The sequence below is a fragment of the Oreochromis niloticus genome, unplaced genomic scaffold (assembly GCF_001858045.2).
Source record: "Oreochromis niloticus isolate F11D_XX unplaced genomic scaffold, O_niloticus_UMD_NMBU tig00000108_pilon, whole genome shotgun sequence".
NCBI classification, from domain to species: Eukaryota; Metazoa; Chordata; class Actinopteri; order Cichliformes; family Cichlidae; genus Oreochromis; species Oreochromis niloticus.
The window spans coordinates 4,353-20,619 of NW_020327059.1; the positions used below are offsets into that span (position 1 = coordinate 4,353).

General features: G+C 40.8%; 2 protein-coding genes across 3 annotated transcripts; both read left to right on the plus strand.

Moving 5' to 3' along the window:
- Positions 1-1,468: 1,468 nt before the first annotated feature.
- On the plus strand, positions 1,469-7,355 carry LOC109197979 (uncharacterized). Of its 2 annotated transcripts, XM_019353684.2 has the most exons (6): positions 1,469-1,967; positions 2,098-4,832; positions 5,025-6,261; positions 6,431-6,547; positions 6,664-6,767; positions 6,872-7,355. In XM_019353684.2, exons 2-3 carry the CDS (start codon positions 2,154-2,156, stop codon positions 5,112-5,114), a joined length of 2,769 nt encoding a protein of 922 aa, XP_019209229.2. In that variant the 5' UTR covers positions 1,469-1,967; positions 2,098-2,153; the 3' UTR covers positions 5,115-6,261; positions 6,431-6,547; positions 6,664-6,767; positions 6,872-7,355. The 2 variants fall into 2 exon arrangements, with proteins under 2 accessions (XP_019209229.2, XP_025759938.1); XM_025904153.1 differs by having other exon boundaries at positions 2,098-6,261.
- A 7,120-nt stretch (positions 7,356-14,475) lies between these two features.
- On the plus strand, positions 14,476-16,023 carry LOC109197980 (interferon-inducible GTPase 1-like). The gene is given in 3 exon segments (XM_025904152.1): positions 14,476-14,558; positions 15,543-15,872; positions 15,875-16,023. Coding segments are annotated over 3 exon segments (510 nt in total). The 5' UTR covers positions 14,476-14,527.
- Positions 16,024-16,267: the final 244 nt, after the last annotated feature.

Here is a 16,267-nt window from a genome sequence, read left to right on the forward strand (position 1 = left end):
CTCTTCTAAACCAGCTTGGATTTGTACAAAGGCGAAAGAATGATAAACCAGCTATAATCAGGTATTACCACTGTTCACAGGAAAAAGATCCTGAGCAATATTATGGTCGACTGTTGAGACTTTACCTTCCACACAGATCAGAGCAGGAACTGAAACCACAAGGGTTCCAAACCTATCAGTCCTTCTACAACTCAGGTTTTGTACGACTTCCATGTTCAGACCACAGTGAGTCTGTGAAAAGGGTTGTAAAGAGAAATAAAGACAAGTATGAGAAGAACTCTGAGGATATTGAGAGTGCACTGGAAGAGTTTGAACAAAATAGGGATGTTGTTATTGATGAATGGTGTAATCTGGCTCCTGAATCTGAAGTTGTGAGGTTGCAATGTGATGAGAATCTTCCTGAGAGACATTCTGATGATGAGAACGAACAGGAGAATGTTCCCGACTACAGTCGTCAGTCTGATGCTGTAACAGAGATCAGAGCCATCAGAGAACAACCTGCAGTCGATCCAGCTGTGGTACGTGTAATGTATCAGAATCTGAACCAGAAGCAGGCCTGCGTGTTCTATGCCATAAGAGACTGGTGTATTCAGCGAGTTTGTGGTTTGAACCCAGATCCATTTTTCTTGTATGTCAACGGCGGTGCAGGAACTGGAAAGTCACATCTGATTAAATGTATTCACTCTGAAGCATCAAAGATCCTGAGCAGACTGCCTGCTAATGCAGAAGAAGCTGACATATCAAATCCAACTGTTTTACTGACGTCATTTACCGGGACAGCAGCTTTTTCTATCAATGGCTCTACGTTACATTCTCTACTGAAACTACCCAGAAGTCTGAAACCACCCATTCAAGGACTTGGTAACCAACTGGATGAAGTCAGATGTGAGCTTATAAATGCTGAAATTATTGTTATTGATGAGATTTCAATGGTTTCAAAACCCCTTTTTGCCTATGTGGATGCAAGACTGAAACAAATCAAAGGCACTCAAAGACCTTTTGGTGGAATGTCAGTTTTAGCTGTTGGAGATTTTTACCAGCTGCCACCAGTGCGACAGTCTAAGCCTCTCTGTGTTTATGATCCAGAACAGATTGACCTATGGCGGGAACATTTTCAGATGATCACTCTAACCGAGATCATGCGTCAGAAAGATGATGTGGCCTTTGCAGAGATGCTGAACAGGATTAGAGTCAAAGAAAAGACAGATGAGCTTTCTCAGTGCGACAGAGATTTGTTGTCACAGGCTGTGACTGCACCAGAAGAATGTCCAACTGAGGTCTTACACATTTATGCCACCAACAAGAATGTTGAATCCCACAACACAGATACGCTCAAGAAGCTTCATTCAAACATTATAATCATCAATGCAGATGATTTCCAGAAGGATAAACGTACAGGCAGAATGGCACGAAGAGACAAACCATTTACAGGTGCGCGAAATGATTTACCCGACACCCTGAATGTTGCTGAAGGAGCTCGAGTGATGCTGACCAGAAACTTGGACACACTAAACGGTTTGGTCAGTGGTGCTTTTGGTATGCTGATAAAGGTGGTGAGATCTGAAAATGATGGACAAATAATTAAACTGGGGCTCAGAATGGACAACCGGCAGCCTATGAGACACAACCACAGTGCTAATGCAGCATCTGATGATCTTGTTTACATTGAGAGAGCAGAGGAGAGTCTGAAGTTTAAAGGAGCGGTACGCAGACAGTTTCCTGTAAAGCTAGCATTTGCCTGCACAATCCACAAAACCCAGGGTCTTACAACACAGACAGCTGTAGTTTCAATGAAGAACATTTTTGAACCAGGTATGGCTTATGTTGCTCTCAGCAGGGTGACGTCTCTCAGTGGACTCTATTTGCAGGACTTGGATGAGAACAAGATTTATGCCAATCCCGAGGTAACTGCAGCGCTCCAAACCATGAGACAAGCCAGCGTTGAGGAAATGATGCCTCTTCTTCAGGTCAGAGAAACAGCCAGCAGACCTGACACTCTTACACTGATCCATCACAATGCGGAGGGTTTGCCATCTCACATCAGTGACATCAAGAGTCATCATGAAATGTGTTTAGCAGATGTTTTGTGTCTCACAGAGTCTCACCTCCAAGGCTCCTTTGTTGCAGACAGTCTTCATTTGGACGGCTACACCATGTTCAAACGCAACAGACATGTGTCCTACACAAACTTTCCTCACATGGCCAGCAGAAGTGGTGGTGGAGTTGTTGTGTATTTGAGGATATTCATACCAACTGATGATAATCCTGTGAAAATGAGTCGTCCCCTGTCAGTTCTGGACAACACAACACCTGAGTCTTCCAATGTTTGGATGACATCTTTGAATGACAAATACAAAGCCAGACCTGAAACACCAGAGTATGAGGAGATGTGCATGGCAGACTTTGCTGCTACTTGCAGGATTGTGTATGGCCAACAGACAAAAGGTAAAGATGTTTTGCCCCTTCTCAATGAGATGGGATTTGTGCAAAGGCGCAAAAATGATAAGCCTGCTATCATCAGATTTCACCGCTGCTCACAAGAAAAACATCCAGAGCAATATTACGGAAGACTGCTTAAACTGTACCTTCCTCATCGTTCAGACCACGAACTGAAAACGCCATCTTTGCCAACCTATCAGGCTTTCTATGGTGCTGGCTGTGTACAGCTACCAGGTACTGACCGTCTTGAGTACGTGCAACACATTGTCAAAAGAAACAGAGAGAAATATGAGAAAAACAGTGAGGAGATCGAGAGCGCTGTTGAGGAATATGAGCAGAACAGAGGTGTGACTGACGAATGGTGTAATCTGGCACCTGAATCAGATCTCGTAAGGTTGCCACTTGTTGAACAAGAAAGAGAGCGAGACAATGAAAATGAACAGGAAGATGTGCCCGACTACAGCCGTCAGGCTGATGCTTCAACAGAAGTCAGAGCCATCAGGGAACCCCCTGCTATTGATCCCACTTTGTTACGTCAGATGTTTCAGAATCTGAATAAGAAGCAAGCCTGCATATTTTATGCAGTTAGAGACTGGTGCATTAAAAGAGTCTGTGCTCTAAATCCAGAGCAGTTTTTCTTTTATATTAATGGTGGTGCTGGAACAGGAAAATCACATCTTATCAAATGCATCTACTCAGAAGCATCTAAGATACTGAGCAAAGTGCCCAGATATGCAGACGACGTTGACATATCAAAACCCACTGTCCTGTTAACCGCTTTCACTGGGACTGCAGCATTTAACATTTCTGGAACAACACTGCATTCTCTACTCAAGCTCCCTAGAAGCTTAAAACCTCCCATACAGGGACTTGGCAATCAGCTGGATGAAGTCAGATCAGAACTTTTGAATGCTGAAATAATCGTCATTGACGAAGTGTCTATGGTGTCAAGACATCTCTTTGCATATGTAGATGCAAGACTCAAACAGATCAAAGGGACTCGGAGACCCTTTGGAGGCATGTCAGTCATTGCTGTTGGAGACTTCTATCAGCTACCCCCAGTGCGACAGTCTAAACCTCTCTGTGTGCACGACCCGTCCGAGATCGACCTGTGGCGGGAGCATTTTCAGATGATCACTCTGACTGAGATTATGCGTCAGAAAGATGATGTTGTCTTTGCTGAGATGCTGAACAGAATCCGTGTGAAAGGAAAGTTGGATGAGCTTTGCGAAGCAGACAGAAATTTGTTGTCACAGGCCATAACTGAACCAGGCCTTTGTCCGACTGATGCGTTGCACATTTTTGCAACTAATAAAGAAGTGGATGCGCACAACTCTGCAACACTGGGTCTGCTCCATATTCATATCATTGACATCCATGCAGATGATTATAGAAAGGATCCTAGAACTGGCAGAATGGCACTTCACGACAGACCATTCAAAGGAGGTAAAAACGAGTTACCAGACACACTGAAAGTTGCAGAAGGAGCTCGTGTCATGCTCACCAGAAACATTGACATACAAAATGGTTTGGTTAATGGAGCTTTTGGAAAACTACTTAGAGTAGTTTACTCTGAAAATGACCAACACATCATCAAGCTTGGACTTAAAATGGATAATGAAACATCTGGAAAGAATAACCGCACACCAGCAGACGACATGGTGTACATTGAGAGAGCAGAGGAGAATCTAAAGCAGAAAGGAGTGGTACGAAGACAGTTCCCAGTGAAGCTGGCCTTTGCATGTACAATACATAAGGTACAGGGTATGACAACCACATCAGCTGTTGTCTCTCTTAAGAGCATTTTTGAGCCCGGCATGGCCTACGTAGCTGTCAGTAGAGTGACGTCTCTCAGTGGACTGTATCTTCTTGATATGGAGGAGAAAAAAATATTCACCAACCCAGAAATCACTGCAGCACTTGAGAACATGAGACAAGCCAACCTTGATGACATGATGCCTCTTCTACACGTGAGACAAACACTGAGCAGGTCAGAGGTTTTCACCATTGTTCACCATAATACAGAGGGACTGCCAGCTCACATTAATGACATCAAGAGTCACCATGAATTGTGTCTAGCAGATGTTTTGTGCCTAACAGAAACACACCTGCGGGGCTCTTTTGTCGCAGAGAGTCTCCACTTGGAAAATTACAATTTGTTCAAACGCAACAGACACCTGTCCTACACAAACTTTCCCCAGATGGCAAACAGAAGTGGTGGTGGAGTTGCTGTTTATGTGAAAAGTGACATTCAAGTGCATGAAAAACAGTACATCCATAATGTAACTGACCTTGAATTTCTGGCTTTAAAGGTTGAAGCACCAGTCAGTGCTCTGATTGTAGTTGTATACAGACCTCCAGACTACACTCTGAGGCCATTCCTGAAAAACCTGGTAAGCCTATTAGACTCATTAGAGATCATGGACTGTCATCCCATCATAGTGTGTGGTGATTTTAATGAGAATGTTTTATCCAGTGCAAAAAAACCAATCCTGGAGCTGTTTGAGTCTAGGGGATATGCACAGGTCATCACTGCCCCTACCACAGAGAAGAACACACTGCTTGACCTAATTTTCATTTCTCAGCCAGAGCGATGTCTCCATTCTGGAGTCATGAAGACCTACCATAGTTACCATGACCCTGTATACTGTGTATTGTCCTGTGATGATTCATGATCTAGATCTTTGAATACAGTAAGTAATTTTTATATTTCTGAATGACTTAAGAAAGTAGAGCGATATTTAAAAGTTGACTTAAGAAAAAAACGCCCTGCATTGCAGTATAATGTTTGAATTTTTTTTTACATAAAATACAATTAAATGAATTAAGTAATGATATCAGTAAAAGATGACAATTTTATTTATTACAGAAAATCTAAAAATCAGTAATCTATGAATGTCAGAAAAATCAAATATAGCAGTTTAAAACAAACAGTGTAGGCATATCCTCTCTGCAGCCAGGCTTCAAAATCCTGCCAGGCTGCCCCAGTCTCACTGTGGCTGGGAGGGAGGGAGGGTGGACCAGAGGATTGCCCACACAACACATAAATGTTCAACAGATTATTCATTGTTTCTCAATAAACAACACAGACTAACGGTTGCTTTTTTAAAAAAAGAAAAAAAAAGAAAAAGAAAAACCTAATTACAGCAATAATGACAGTTAAGCCAGTTTATCTGTGCCTCTATTTTGAAATAATAGTTACAAAAAATGTTATTGATTTCAGTTTGTTATAATCTTTAAAGTTTTTCAAAAGTATATGATTATATATTTGGACAAATCTTTCGATGAAACATACATTTTTATGAGCTTTCATCATGTTTCAGCCAGTGCATTTATCAGGGTGGGTCTGAGTCTGGATTTATAAATGCACTGGCTGATAACTGCACATTTCTGGCCAGAAATGTTTCAGCAGTGTCACATATGTACTACATATGTTACACTTGCTTTTTGTTACCAGCTGATACCCTACATTTGTATAGACATCGGGTGGTGTGAGGCTGGGGAGTTGAGTGGAGTGGGTAGGTGGGAGTTGAGTTGGGGGAGGGGGGGGGGGGGGGTGCGGTGGGAGGTTGTCAGGTTTCTTTTTTTCTTTTTCTTTTTTTTTTTGTTAAGAGAGACACAGTTCTGTGTCTTCTCCAAGCTTCACATGCAAAATTCAACAGTGTAAAGCACATAGCAGCCAGAAACTGTAATGCCACAGATCAGAGAGGCTTCATCATCACCATCTTCATCGCCGTACGATCAGAGCGTGAGACTTCACATCTGGAGCACAGGAGAAATTCTGTGATAAGTCTTCCTTCTAGCTTGTCCCTCAAGCAGTCGGTGAGATTTACTCACAACAAAAGGGGTTAATGACATTATTTCATGAAAACATGTAATAATTCTTTGTTAAATGTTTAAATTGTGTTTTCACTTGACCTTAGGAGTGTTATTTTGAGTGTATTTTAATGTCTGTACTCAGGTGTTTCTCTCTGTTATCTATCCCCTTCAGAGCTGAGACACTCAGGACTGAACAGACTGCACAGCTTCTGTGACTGAGCCTCCAAAACACCTTCTTTGAAACCACTCATGATAGAAGGGCTTTATATTTGCAGCAGCACTACTACAGGTATTCAGTTTATTACAGGATGTGTTTGTTTCTTAGGACCAGCTCTAAGTGCACACTACCTAACATATACACCTTTCTGTTCCTTACAAACCAACTACTCTGGATCATATGGCCAGTCGGCAGGACTGTTGCTGCAGGAAAACATCCCTGGAGATCACCATCATTGTCAGACTGACTGTGCCTCCTCTGTGCAGTGTCAAGATCCTCCCTAAATGAGTGTGTAAGTTAACATTTTCATTATTTTATTCCCTTTGACAAGACAAGTATCACTGATATTTACATTTACAACTACATATGTTCCTGTTTTCTGCTCTTCTTTTAAAGTCCTCAGCTATCCTGCTTCTGTGCTGCTTGCCACACATCAAACACTGGGCGGATGACAGGAAGGATCCACTCTGAAGTCACTGGACATGATGAGGATCATATGGGACTTTATAGTTTCACAGAAATGTTGTGCTCCTTAATTACAGGTTTTAAATGGACATAATGATTGCCTCTCTCTGATCAACAGGCTAAAGGATTGTTTTCATTGTTAGAGCTCTGTACAGTGTATGCTTGTTTAATATTTCATCACAGAGCAAACCTTTATTTATTTAACATATTTTTATTTTGTTTTAATGTTGAATTAACTGTGGGGATTTTTTTAAGTGGGCACTCGGAATGTCATATGACCAGAAATGTGGTAACTGGAATTCTACAGTATGTAAAAAAAATCTGCTAAGAACGAAACACACACAAAAAATCCCAAGAGAACTCAAATTCATTCCATGTAATCCAATCTAAAACATTTTAAACTGCTGAACAGCAACATAAACAGTGTTAAAAAAAACAGTGTTAACAGAATGATTATGATGGGTTTGTACCAAAGTTTCAGGTCACATGGCACACCTAGTGTGTAACGTGGGGTATCAGCTGGTAAGTATAGGTTTATTCATATTTGTGTCCTTAGAGTTCAGATAGATAAAGCCTTGTGTATAATAATTAGTCATAACCACAACTCAAAGTCAGGGACTAACTAAATTTGTGACTTTGTGTCTGAGCCCAGGTTAAATCACTGTGTAAAAAAGCATTTAGTGGCATGGCTGAACAATGCTGTAAACTAATGATACTTATTTATGCATGTTCACAAAAAGGACTAATGTGTTTATTTAATTATTTACATGTGTTAAAAACTGTGTCACCACCTTAGGCTTTCATTTGAGTTTACTCAAAAATCTTTATACAGTTCTCATTTACCACTGTGTGGACACTGTTTAGATTAAAACATAAAAAAGAATGAGTAATAAAAAGATGTGTAGACAGATCAGTGGATTAAGTAGACCGATAGAAACGGCTGTTCAGCCATGTTCTAAGAAACCAGCACAATTTAAAGGTTCAGGATTGTGGTTTTAAAAGTTGAATTTTCATGTATTCCATATGTTGCTTATTATTTTCATTTAGTTATTTAATTTAGTTATTTTTATTTATTCTCCTGTGAAGTGTTTAACAAAAAAAGCTACTTTAATTTCAGTTTTATTTGTTTATTATTTTGTAATTTGTTCTTTAAGAATGGAGTCTCTGCCAGAAACTAAAGTTGAACAGATACATGACAGGATCAGATTATTAACACCTTAAAACATTGCAAACGTCTCTTTTTAAAATTATTTTTATTCTATTTTGCAAAAAAAATTAAAAAAAATGTTGAATTAATTTAAGTCCTTTTCAGAAAGAAGCTGTAAAATATTACTTAAGATTTTTATGTTATTTTCTATGACATACAAAACAAATTGATGTATGTAATATCATTAAACATGATATACACATGTGTATATGTCTGGAAAACATGCTGTATATTAAAGTTTGTATTTTCTCCAGAATGTTTGTTCATCTTTTCAGTTCAATTCAACACATTTGTTTTTACATTTACTTTTTATTATTTGTTTTATGAATTAGAGATTTATAATACATAATTCCACTCTTTAAGTGATTAGAAAAATATGAACTTTTGTTATTCATTCAGAGGTTTTCTGACTAAATTTTCTTTGTCATTACTCATCGTTTTCTAATTTACATTTTAAACATGTTCAGCTATTTTCCAACTTCTTCTCTGTGGATGTCAGCTTTTAGCAGTTCAGCACTTTTGTTTTCAGGTTAAAAATTCAGTTTTTTTCATCTCATTCAAAATTTTTAACTTAAATTCAGCAATTAATTCATTTCAGTGCATACATTCAGAGTCAAGCATTCACACTGCAGTTTCTTCAGAAAATGCACTTTCTAGTATAAACTGTATTATTCTTTTTAGATACAGGCTACATGTATGACTGTAGTAAGTTTATTCTGAAGGTCTGGACTGTTTCTGGAGCATTTTTAATCCCTTATCTAACCAAAAGCTGCTGTGTGGTTAACTGTGCTAACAGAGCATCTGAGAAGTGTGAGCTTCACTGTTCAGACTTTACTGCCTATCAACACAACACAAACACAAAAAACGTACGGCATGCATGCTCACCTCAGCAGGTTGACTCAGAATAAAGATGAAGAAACATAAATCTGTTCAGGTCACAGTTTGGATACCTGAACCTTCCTCCTGAGGCCATCAGCTTGTACGTGTGCAGGATGTTGTTGGGGTCACGTGTGATTTTAAGGTCCCGCCCTCTCTCTGTTTCATGGAGAAAAGAGAGCAGCAGCAGCATGATGATTTATTTTCTTGCACTTCTGATCAGGTTTTTAAATTATTAAAAAATACAGGTAACTACACCTGTGGGGGTCATTTGGGTTGAGGGTCCTAAAGCTAAGGAGATGGATGAATTGTGTTAGAGTACAAGATAAAATGCATACATTAAAATGTTGGATGAAAAGCTTGGCAAGACTTGTGACCCGTGGGACAAAAATAGGTTATAACAGAAAAAACAATATTAAAATAAGGTAAAATAATCAGAATCAGAATCGCGTTTATTGGCCATGTATATGCACACACACATACAAGGAATTTGGTTCCGGTAGATGGTGACTCTCAAGCACAGCAGTGTAAATAAATCTCAACAATGAGGCAACACAATACACCCACTCTCTCTCTCTCTCTCTCTCTCTCTCTCTCTCTCACACACACACACACACACACACACACACACACGTGTGGATATATACATGTACACAAACATACACAAAGCTGTATAAACGAACCATAAATAACCAATCTAAATCTTATATACATAAAATAGAGGATGACAGAAATGAAATAAAGTGAAATGAGTACCACAGAATGTACATAAGGTGCAGTTGCAGTCTGGCAGTGGGAGCAGTGTGACAGTTCAACTGTTTAGGAGGGAGATGGCGAGGGGAAAGAAACTGTTCCTGTGTCGGGTGGTCCTGGTCTGCAGGCTCCTGTACCGTCTGCCAGAGGGCAGCAGGTCAAAAAGTCTGTGTCCAGGGTGTGAGGGGTCTGTGATGATTTTCCCTGCCCGTTTCCTGGTTCTTAAGAGGTACAGATCCTGGATGGAGGGCAGGGGGCGCCGATGATCCTTTCTGCTGCCGGTACAGTCCGCTGCAGTCTGCTCCTGTCCTGTTTAGTGGCTGCTCCATACCAGACTGTGATGGAGGAGCACAGGACAGACTCAATGACTGCAGTGTACATCCTCTGCTGGGTCTTTTTGAGCAGCGGTCCCCAACCTTTTTTGCGTCATGGACCGGTTTATGCCCGACAATATTTTCACAGACCGGCAATAAGGTGTCGCGGATAAATACAACAAAATAAAACTAGTGCCGGTACCGAAAAAAAGAAGATTTATTCATAACACACGTGAAAAGACCCAGGAAAACCGAGTTAACGCTAAAAACCGCTAAAAACCCTGAAAACCATACATTTTACACCTGAGCCTCAACTCTCGCAGCCCGGTACCAAACGACTCACGGACCGGTACCGGTCCGAGGCCCGGGGTTTGGGGACCGCTGTTTTTGAGGATGGAGGAGATGTTGGTCTCCCACTTCAGGTCCTGGGAGATGTTGGTACCCAGGAACTTGAAGATCTTCACAGTCGACACTGGGCTGTCTGATATGGTGAGGGGGAGCAGTGGATGTCTCCTGAAGTCCACTGTCATCTCTACGGTCTTAAGCATGTTCAGCTGCAGAGTACCAGCCGCTCAACTTCCTGCCGGTATGCAGACTCATCACCATCCTGAATGAGGCCAATGACAGAAATAAATAAATGAAAATAAAAAAATAAATAAAGCAGTAATAATAAAATTCTGAAAAGTTTATACAAACCATAGAAAGAAATCTAAAATCTAAAACAGTAATATTATAAATTAAAAAGATAAAAGAATAAATATACCATAAAAGTTATAAAAGTTGAAAAAAAAAAACCAGTTAAAACTGTAACAGTAAAAATATATCTGCCTATAAATTTTCTTCTGTTGATCCAGCTGAGGGTGTCCTGGTGCTGGAGCCTTTCCCAGCTGCTGTGGGGCGAGAGGTGGGATGCACTACGGATACTATCGAGTCAGACGTATTATTGTGTCAGAAGCCAGAAGCTAGAAGTCTTTAACCTTTTACTATAAAAATGAAATATCAAAATAATCATACCTTAGTTTTGCTTTTTTTAACCAACAGATTTAATTTAATGTAAATAAACATTTAAATAAATAACAATGAAGCATTTAGCAGATGACATTATATTTATAATGCATTTAATTACATTACTTATTAATGCTGCAAAATATTTGACTAAAACATTTGATGATTATTCAGTAATATAACACCTCCACCTGCTGGTCATAGCAGCACAGGACTGATGAAGAGGAGTACATGCAGGTCTGTGTCTGAGCCCATGTGAGAACACATCAGCTATGTTGAGTTATGGTGTTATAATGATTCGATTTGACTTTAATCATCTGCTGCAGTCAGTCTTTCTATCCTGTCATGAGCACGAGTCTGTCACAGGTCGATGAAAACTTTAAGTTTCCATGAAACTTTATCCTCATATACAGCTTTTGTTTTTCTCCTTTGACAGTTCATGACTGAGTGAATCAGCTTCCTCGTGTCGCGACGCTCTGACCTCCACAGCAGCAGCATGAGCCCATATGTGGAACCTTTGTGCTGAAACTCAACGCAGGAGTCCACGACCTGCACCTCCTCTCAGTTAGATAATAGTTTCTTGTATTTAGCATGGATGCTTTTATAATCAGTGATTGATGAGAGAAAATACACACTGATCAGTGGGCATCATGGATTTATTATCTATTTAAATCTAAATCTTCATGACTCTGTGACTTTGAGGGCAGCAGCGTTCCAACATGATGAAATCTCACTTCAGCCAGTGAAGAAATGATGGCAGCACATTGTGTAGCAAACCTGAGCTGACAGAAAGTCTCTCTGGAGACAGGATATCAAGAACAAACCCAAAATATACATAATGTGTGACAGCACCAACCAACAGAAAGCCCAGGAGGAGGAACAGCTGCTCCAGCTGCAGACACAGTGGCCCAGACACACATCTGCTGTCATGGAGCTCAAAGCTGGACGCTGCTGTGTGTCTGACAACGTGTTATACAAGAGATGCTTTGATGATCGATTATATATAAATAGATATTATATGGAAGACATTTAAACTTAAATGTGAATATTTTTACTTGAGTAAATCCAAATATTGATCACACACAGATACAAGTGAACAGATGAGAAGCTCACATTGAACGCAGCTCTCTGACTTTGTAGTCTCTCGTTCTTACCTCAGGACTGACATCGCTGTCGTCTCTGAGACATGAAGAACTTTTTCAGCAGGTACTTGTCAGCTGAAACTTGAGTGTACAGATTCCCAGAAGATGGATGGATTTCAGAACTGGGATTGACTCTGTTGTTTCTGGTCTGATCAGAGGGAAAGAGACCTGCCGAGGCCTCTGATAGACTGATCACTGCACTGAGGTGTTCAGATCCAGAACTTTTTAAAAGCACTTTCTGAACATCATCAGGAGGCATGATGATCATAAAGTCTTTACAGGTTGCTATGAAAGAGAGGACCACTGATGCTGCAGTTACTGTGTGCTTCCTCTGCTGCCGTCAGTGCAGCTGTGGGACCTTCAGGAGGTTTTTTGATGCAGACAGTGGTGAACAGCACAACATGCTGTCAAAGAGTCTCTGCAGAGACGAGACATTAAGACCAAGCCCGAGTACATAATGTGTGTGACAGCACCAATGTGCTGGAGTACTGGGGTATGCAGGTCTGGTCTAACTGGGCAGTCCAGGAGTTGGACTTATTGTCTTTAATAAAGTCCCACAGAAGCACTGGTTACATCCAAGTGCTTTCCAGTCTTCAGTGCAGGCATAGTTGAACGGAGTCATAGATCACTATAGAAACAGTCACAACAGCGTCACGTTCTTGGCACAAGCAATAACTCACAATGTCCACAAGAGGTCACTGTAGACCTTAAATAGCACATGGTGGCAAAACTGTTTAATTAAACAGCAGAACGGTCCTTTAACTCATTCTTAATCAGGGGCGTAATTTCCAGAGGGGTTAGGGGGGTTATGACCCCCCCAATAATCAGACCCAACCAATATAACCCCCCCCCCCCAATAAAATAATGAATTATCTCGCATAAATAGGCTGTTGATTTTCTTTACTCATTTCAGGTATTACCAGCAAAATAGTTGCATGTTTAATCATCTGGGAATTTACCCAGATTTATTTAGACAGAGATCTTGCCCCCCCCCCCCCCCCACAATGTGCAGCACAAAGTTACACCAATGTTCTTAATACAGCTGGATGTAATTATCGTGGCCACTGCTATTTAATTAGTGCTAAATATAATCTTGCCACCATAACATCAAGAGTACAGTGTCAGTGTGACATATAATCTTCACATGCCTGAACAGGTATAACCACAACCACACGAAGCTGCGTTAAAACAGCGATGCTGTGCAACCTAATATCGACTATGTAGTAACACAAAGAGGTAACAAAGAATCTGGAAGGAGGAGGAAGATGTTGGAGCAAAGCTGAGGAAGATCAGGTGATTGTCTGGCAGGTAAACAGCAGGTCTGACCTGACATCACTCCTCACAGCCTGGCAGCCATCGCCTGCCCCCACTGAGGCCTTCCCCAAACTGTTTTCTCAATTCATGTTTCTCTATCAGTCACAGTCAAATCTAAATGAGGATGTGGTCTCAGCTCGTGAAATCAAACTGAATCAAATGTAAATGTCATTAAATGTGTCCTTGTTGGTCACCCATAAATGGAGGAGACTGTATCCTCCAGCCTCAGAGTGGACGTGACTTATTTATGGACAAGTCATTCATATTTACTCAAACTCACTGCACTCAGCGTTGTTGGGTGTTCTGTGTAAATATGCGTCTGCCCTGCATGTGGTGCTGTTTGCCACTGAAGAAATTGTCTGTGATGCAGCTGTCATATAGATGTTGGTCTGATACATATGATAAGCATCTAAATGGCCTTTACACAGATGGCTGTAAAAAACGGTTTTACTGCAGTTATTAATTGTTAATCATTAGCTGAGTGCAGCATGCTGGTCTGTAACTTTATGTTGGTAAAGAATAAATTCAGTGTAAGTCTAACACAAAAGTTTCAACTTTGTTCACTTTGTGATGAAGAGCAGCTTCATCAAAGTGAACAAAGTTGCACTGAGGGATGAAGAACACATGAGGAGGCCTCTGCTGTTTGACATGAGCAGTGTCACTGATGCTCCTCTGTGTCTGCAGTTATTACCTGCAGCTCTTTGTGCTCCACCTGTAGCTGCTGCTCCAGCTCAACCATCAGCATCTAACAGGTCACTTTCAGTGTTTCAGGCTCTGCAGGATTGTGTTTGTAGTGCATGTATGTTTGTTTTTAGAGCATTGGTGATTTTAGAACCGCTGACAGCTACAGAGACGAGCAAAGATCATCGTGAGCTGTTTTCAGGGGGCGGAGCTACAGGCCACACATACAGGTGGGAACAGAGTTCACTCTAAAGCTCTATAACAGACTGACCTCCACCATCAGACTCACTGCTGCATGCAGTACTTCTCATCAGCACAGCACGCAGGTAAACCTCCATCAACTTTCCAAGTTCTGTCTGCAGAATTAATTTCCAAAATGTCACATCTATCCCACGGTCCTCGGTCAGTTTACGTTTTACTTTTTGAATGATGGTTTTCTGTTGTATTATATTTATTGTTCCTGGTTTCTGTTCTGGTTCTGTGCCTCGCCTCACGTTTCCATGTCTCAGTGTCTAGTCTGCGTCATCTTGAAAGTCTCATGCTTCCTGTTTTATTGTGCTAGTTCCTTGTCCTGCGTTCAGTGTATTGAGTTTTGCTTCTCCGTGGCTCGTTATGTCAGATTTGTCCCATCTGTGTTCCCACCTGTCCCCCATCCTCTCAGTGTCCCGCTTGTGTATTTAAGCCCTGCGTCTTCCATGTTTATTGTTGGTTCATCTGTTCTTCATCCCGTTCTTCATCCTCTGCTTTCCTCCATGTCTCAGGTTCTGTGTTCACAGTTTCAGGCTTTTAGAATGTTTCATATTTTCCTCATGTTCTTTAGTTTAGCTTTTCCGTTCCCTCGTCGTTGTTGCTTTGTCATGTTTTTGTTCAGCCAACATAAAGGCTCGCCTTTTGTTAATACCCACCTCATCCCCGTGTGTCTGTGTTTGGGTCCTCCTCTCTCATCTCCACACGGTCTGCCTCACAGACTGTGATATCGTCTCATCTGTTCTTACTCTGAACATGTCGTGTTTGTCTCAAATACGTACGATGTGTACAATCATTTGTGTGTAACTGTTGAGGACTCACAAGTGCGTGCTTCAATCCACACAAATACAAAACAATCTGACCACAAAACTATGTTACACCATCTGTCAGATCAAAGGAAACAATATTGTGATAAACAAAGAATGTAAATTATAGTTTTAATAAAATAAGAAAAATCACAAAGTTTCAATCATGTTTCACTGAAACAGTCTTCAGTCTTTACATTAGACTGTTTTTCATAAGTAGAAAACAAAAATGTAACACGGGTAGTTTCTTCTCTACAGCCATCAGGGACCAGAGTCTTCAGCCTAAGCGTGAATCACTTACAAGAGAAATGAAGACAGCTCTGCAACACACTGACAGACCATCGGATGTTGGAAAGATCATGGAGTCCCTACAGGACAACAACACCCAACTAAATATCGCCATCACAGGAGAATCTGGTTCTGGTAAATCCACCTTTGTTAATGCCGTCAGAGAGCTGAGCGATGGTGACGAGGGAGCTGCTCCTACTGGTGTTACAGAAACAACCTCAGAGGTCAAACCGTACCCCCATCCAAACTATCCCAATGTTACTTTTTGGGATCTTCCTGGAATCGGCACCACCAGTTTCCAGCTAAGAAGTACCTGAAGCTTGTTGGATTTAAGAAGTTTGAATTCTTCATCATCATCTCAGACACTCGCTTCAGAGAAAATGACGTGAAACTCGCTCAGGAGATTCATAAGATGAAGAAAAAGTTTTTACTTTGTTTGCTCAAAGATTGACAACAATTAATAAGCTGGGGAAAAAAGAGAGACTTCAATAAAGAGGAGACTCTCAAAGTAATCAGAGACGACTGTGTTCACAGTGAGTGTCTGATCACATGTTACTGAGTGAGATCACTTTATAGATTCACTTTAATATTCGGGTCTTAAGTTTACAATATTTGATTTTACGTGTGTAATCATGTTAACATGTTCCTTCTGTGAAACAGGACTTGGAGGATTAGGCGTCGAGTCTCCGCAGGTG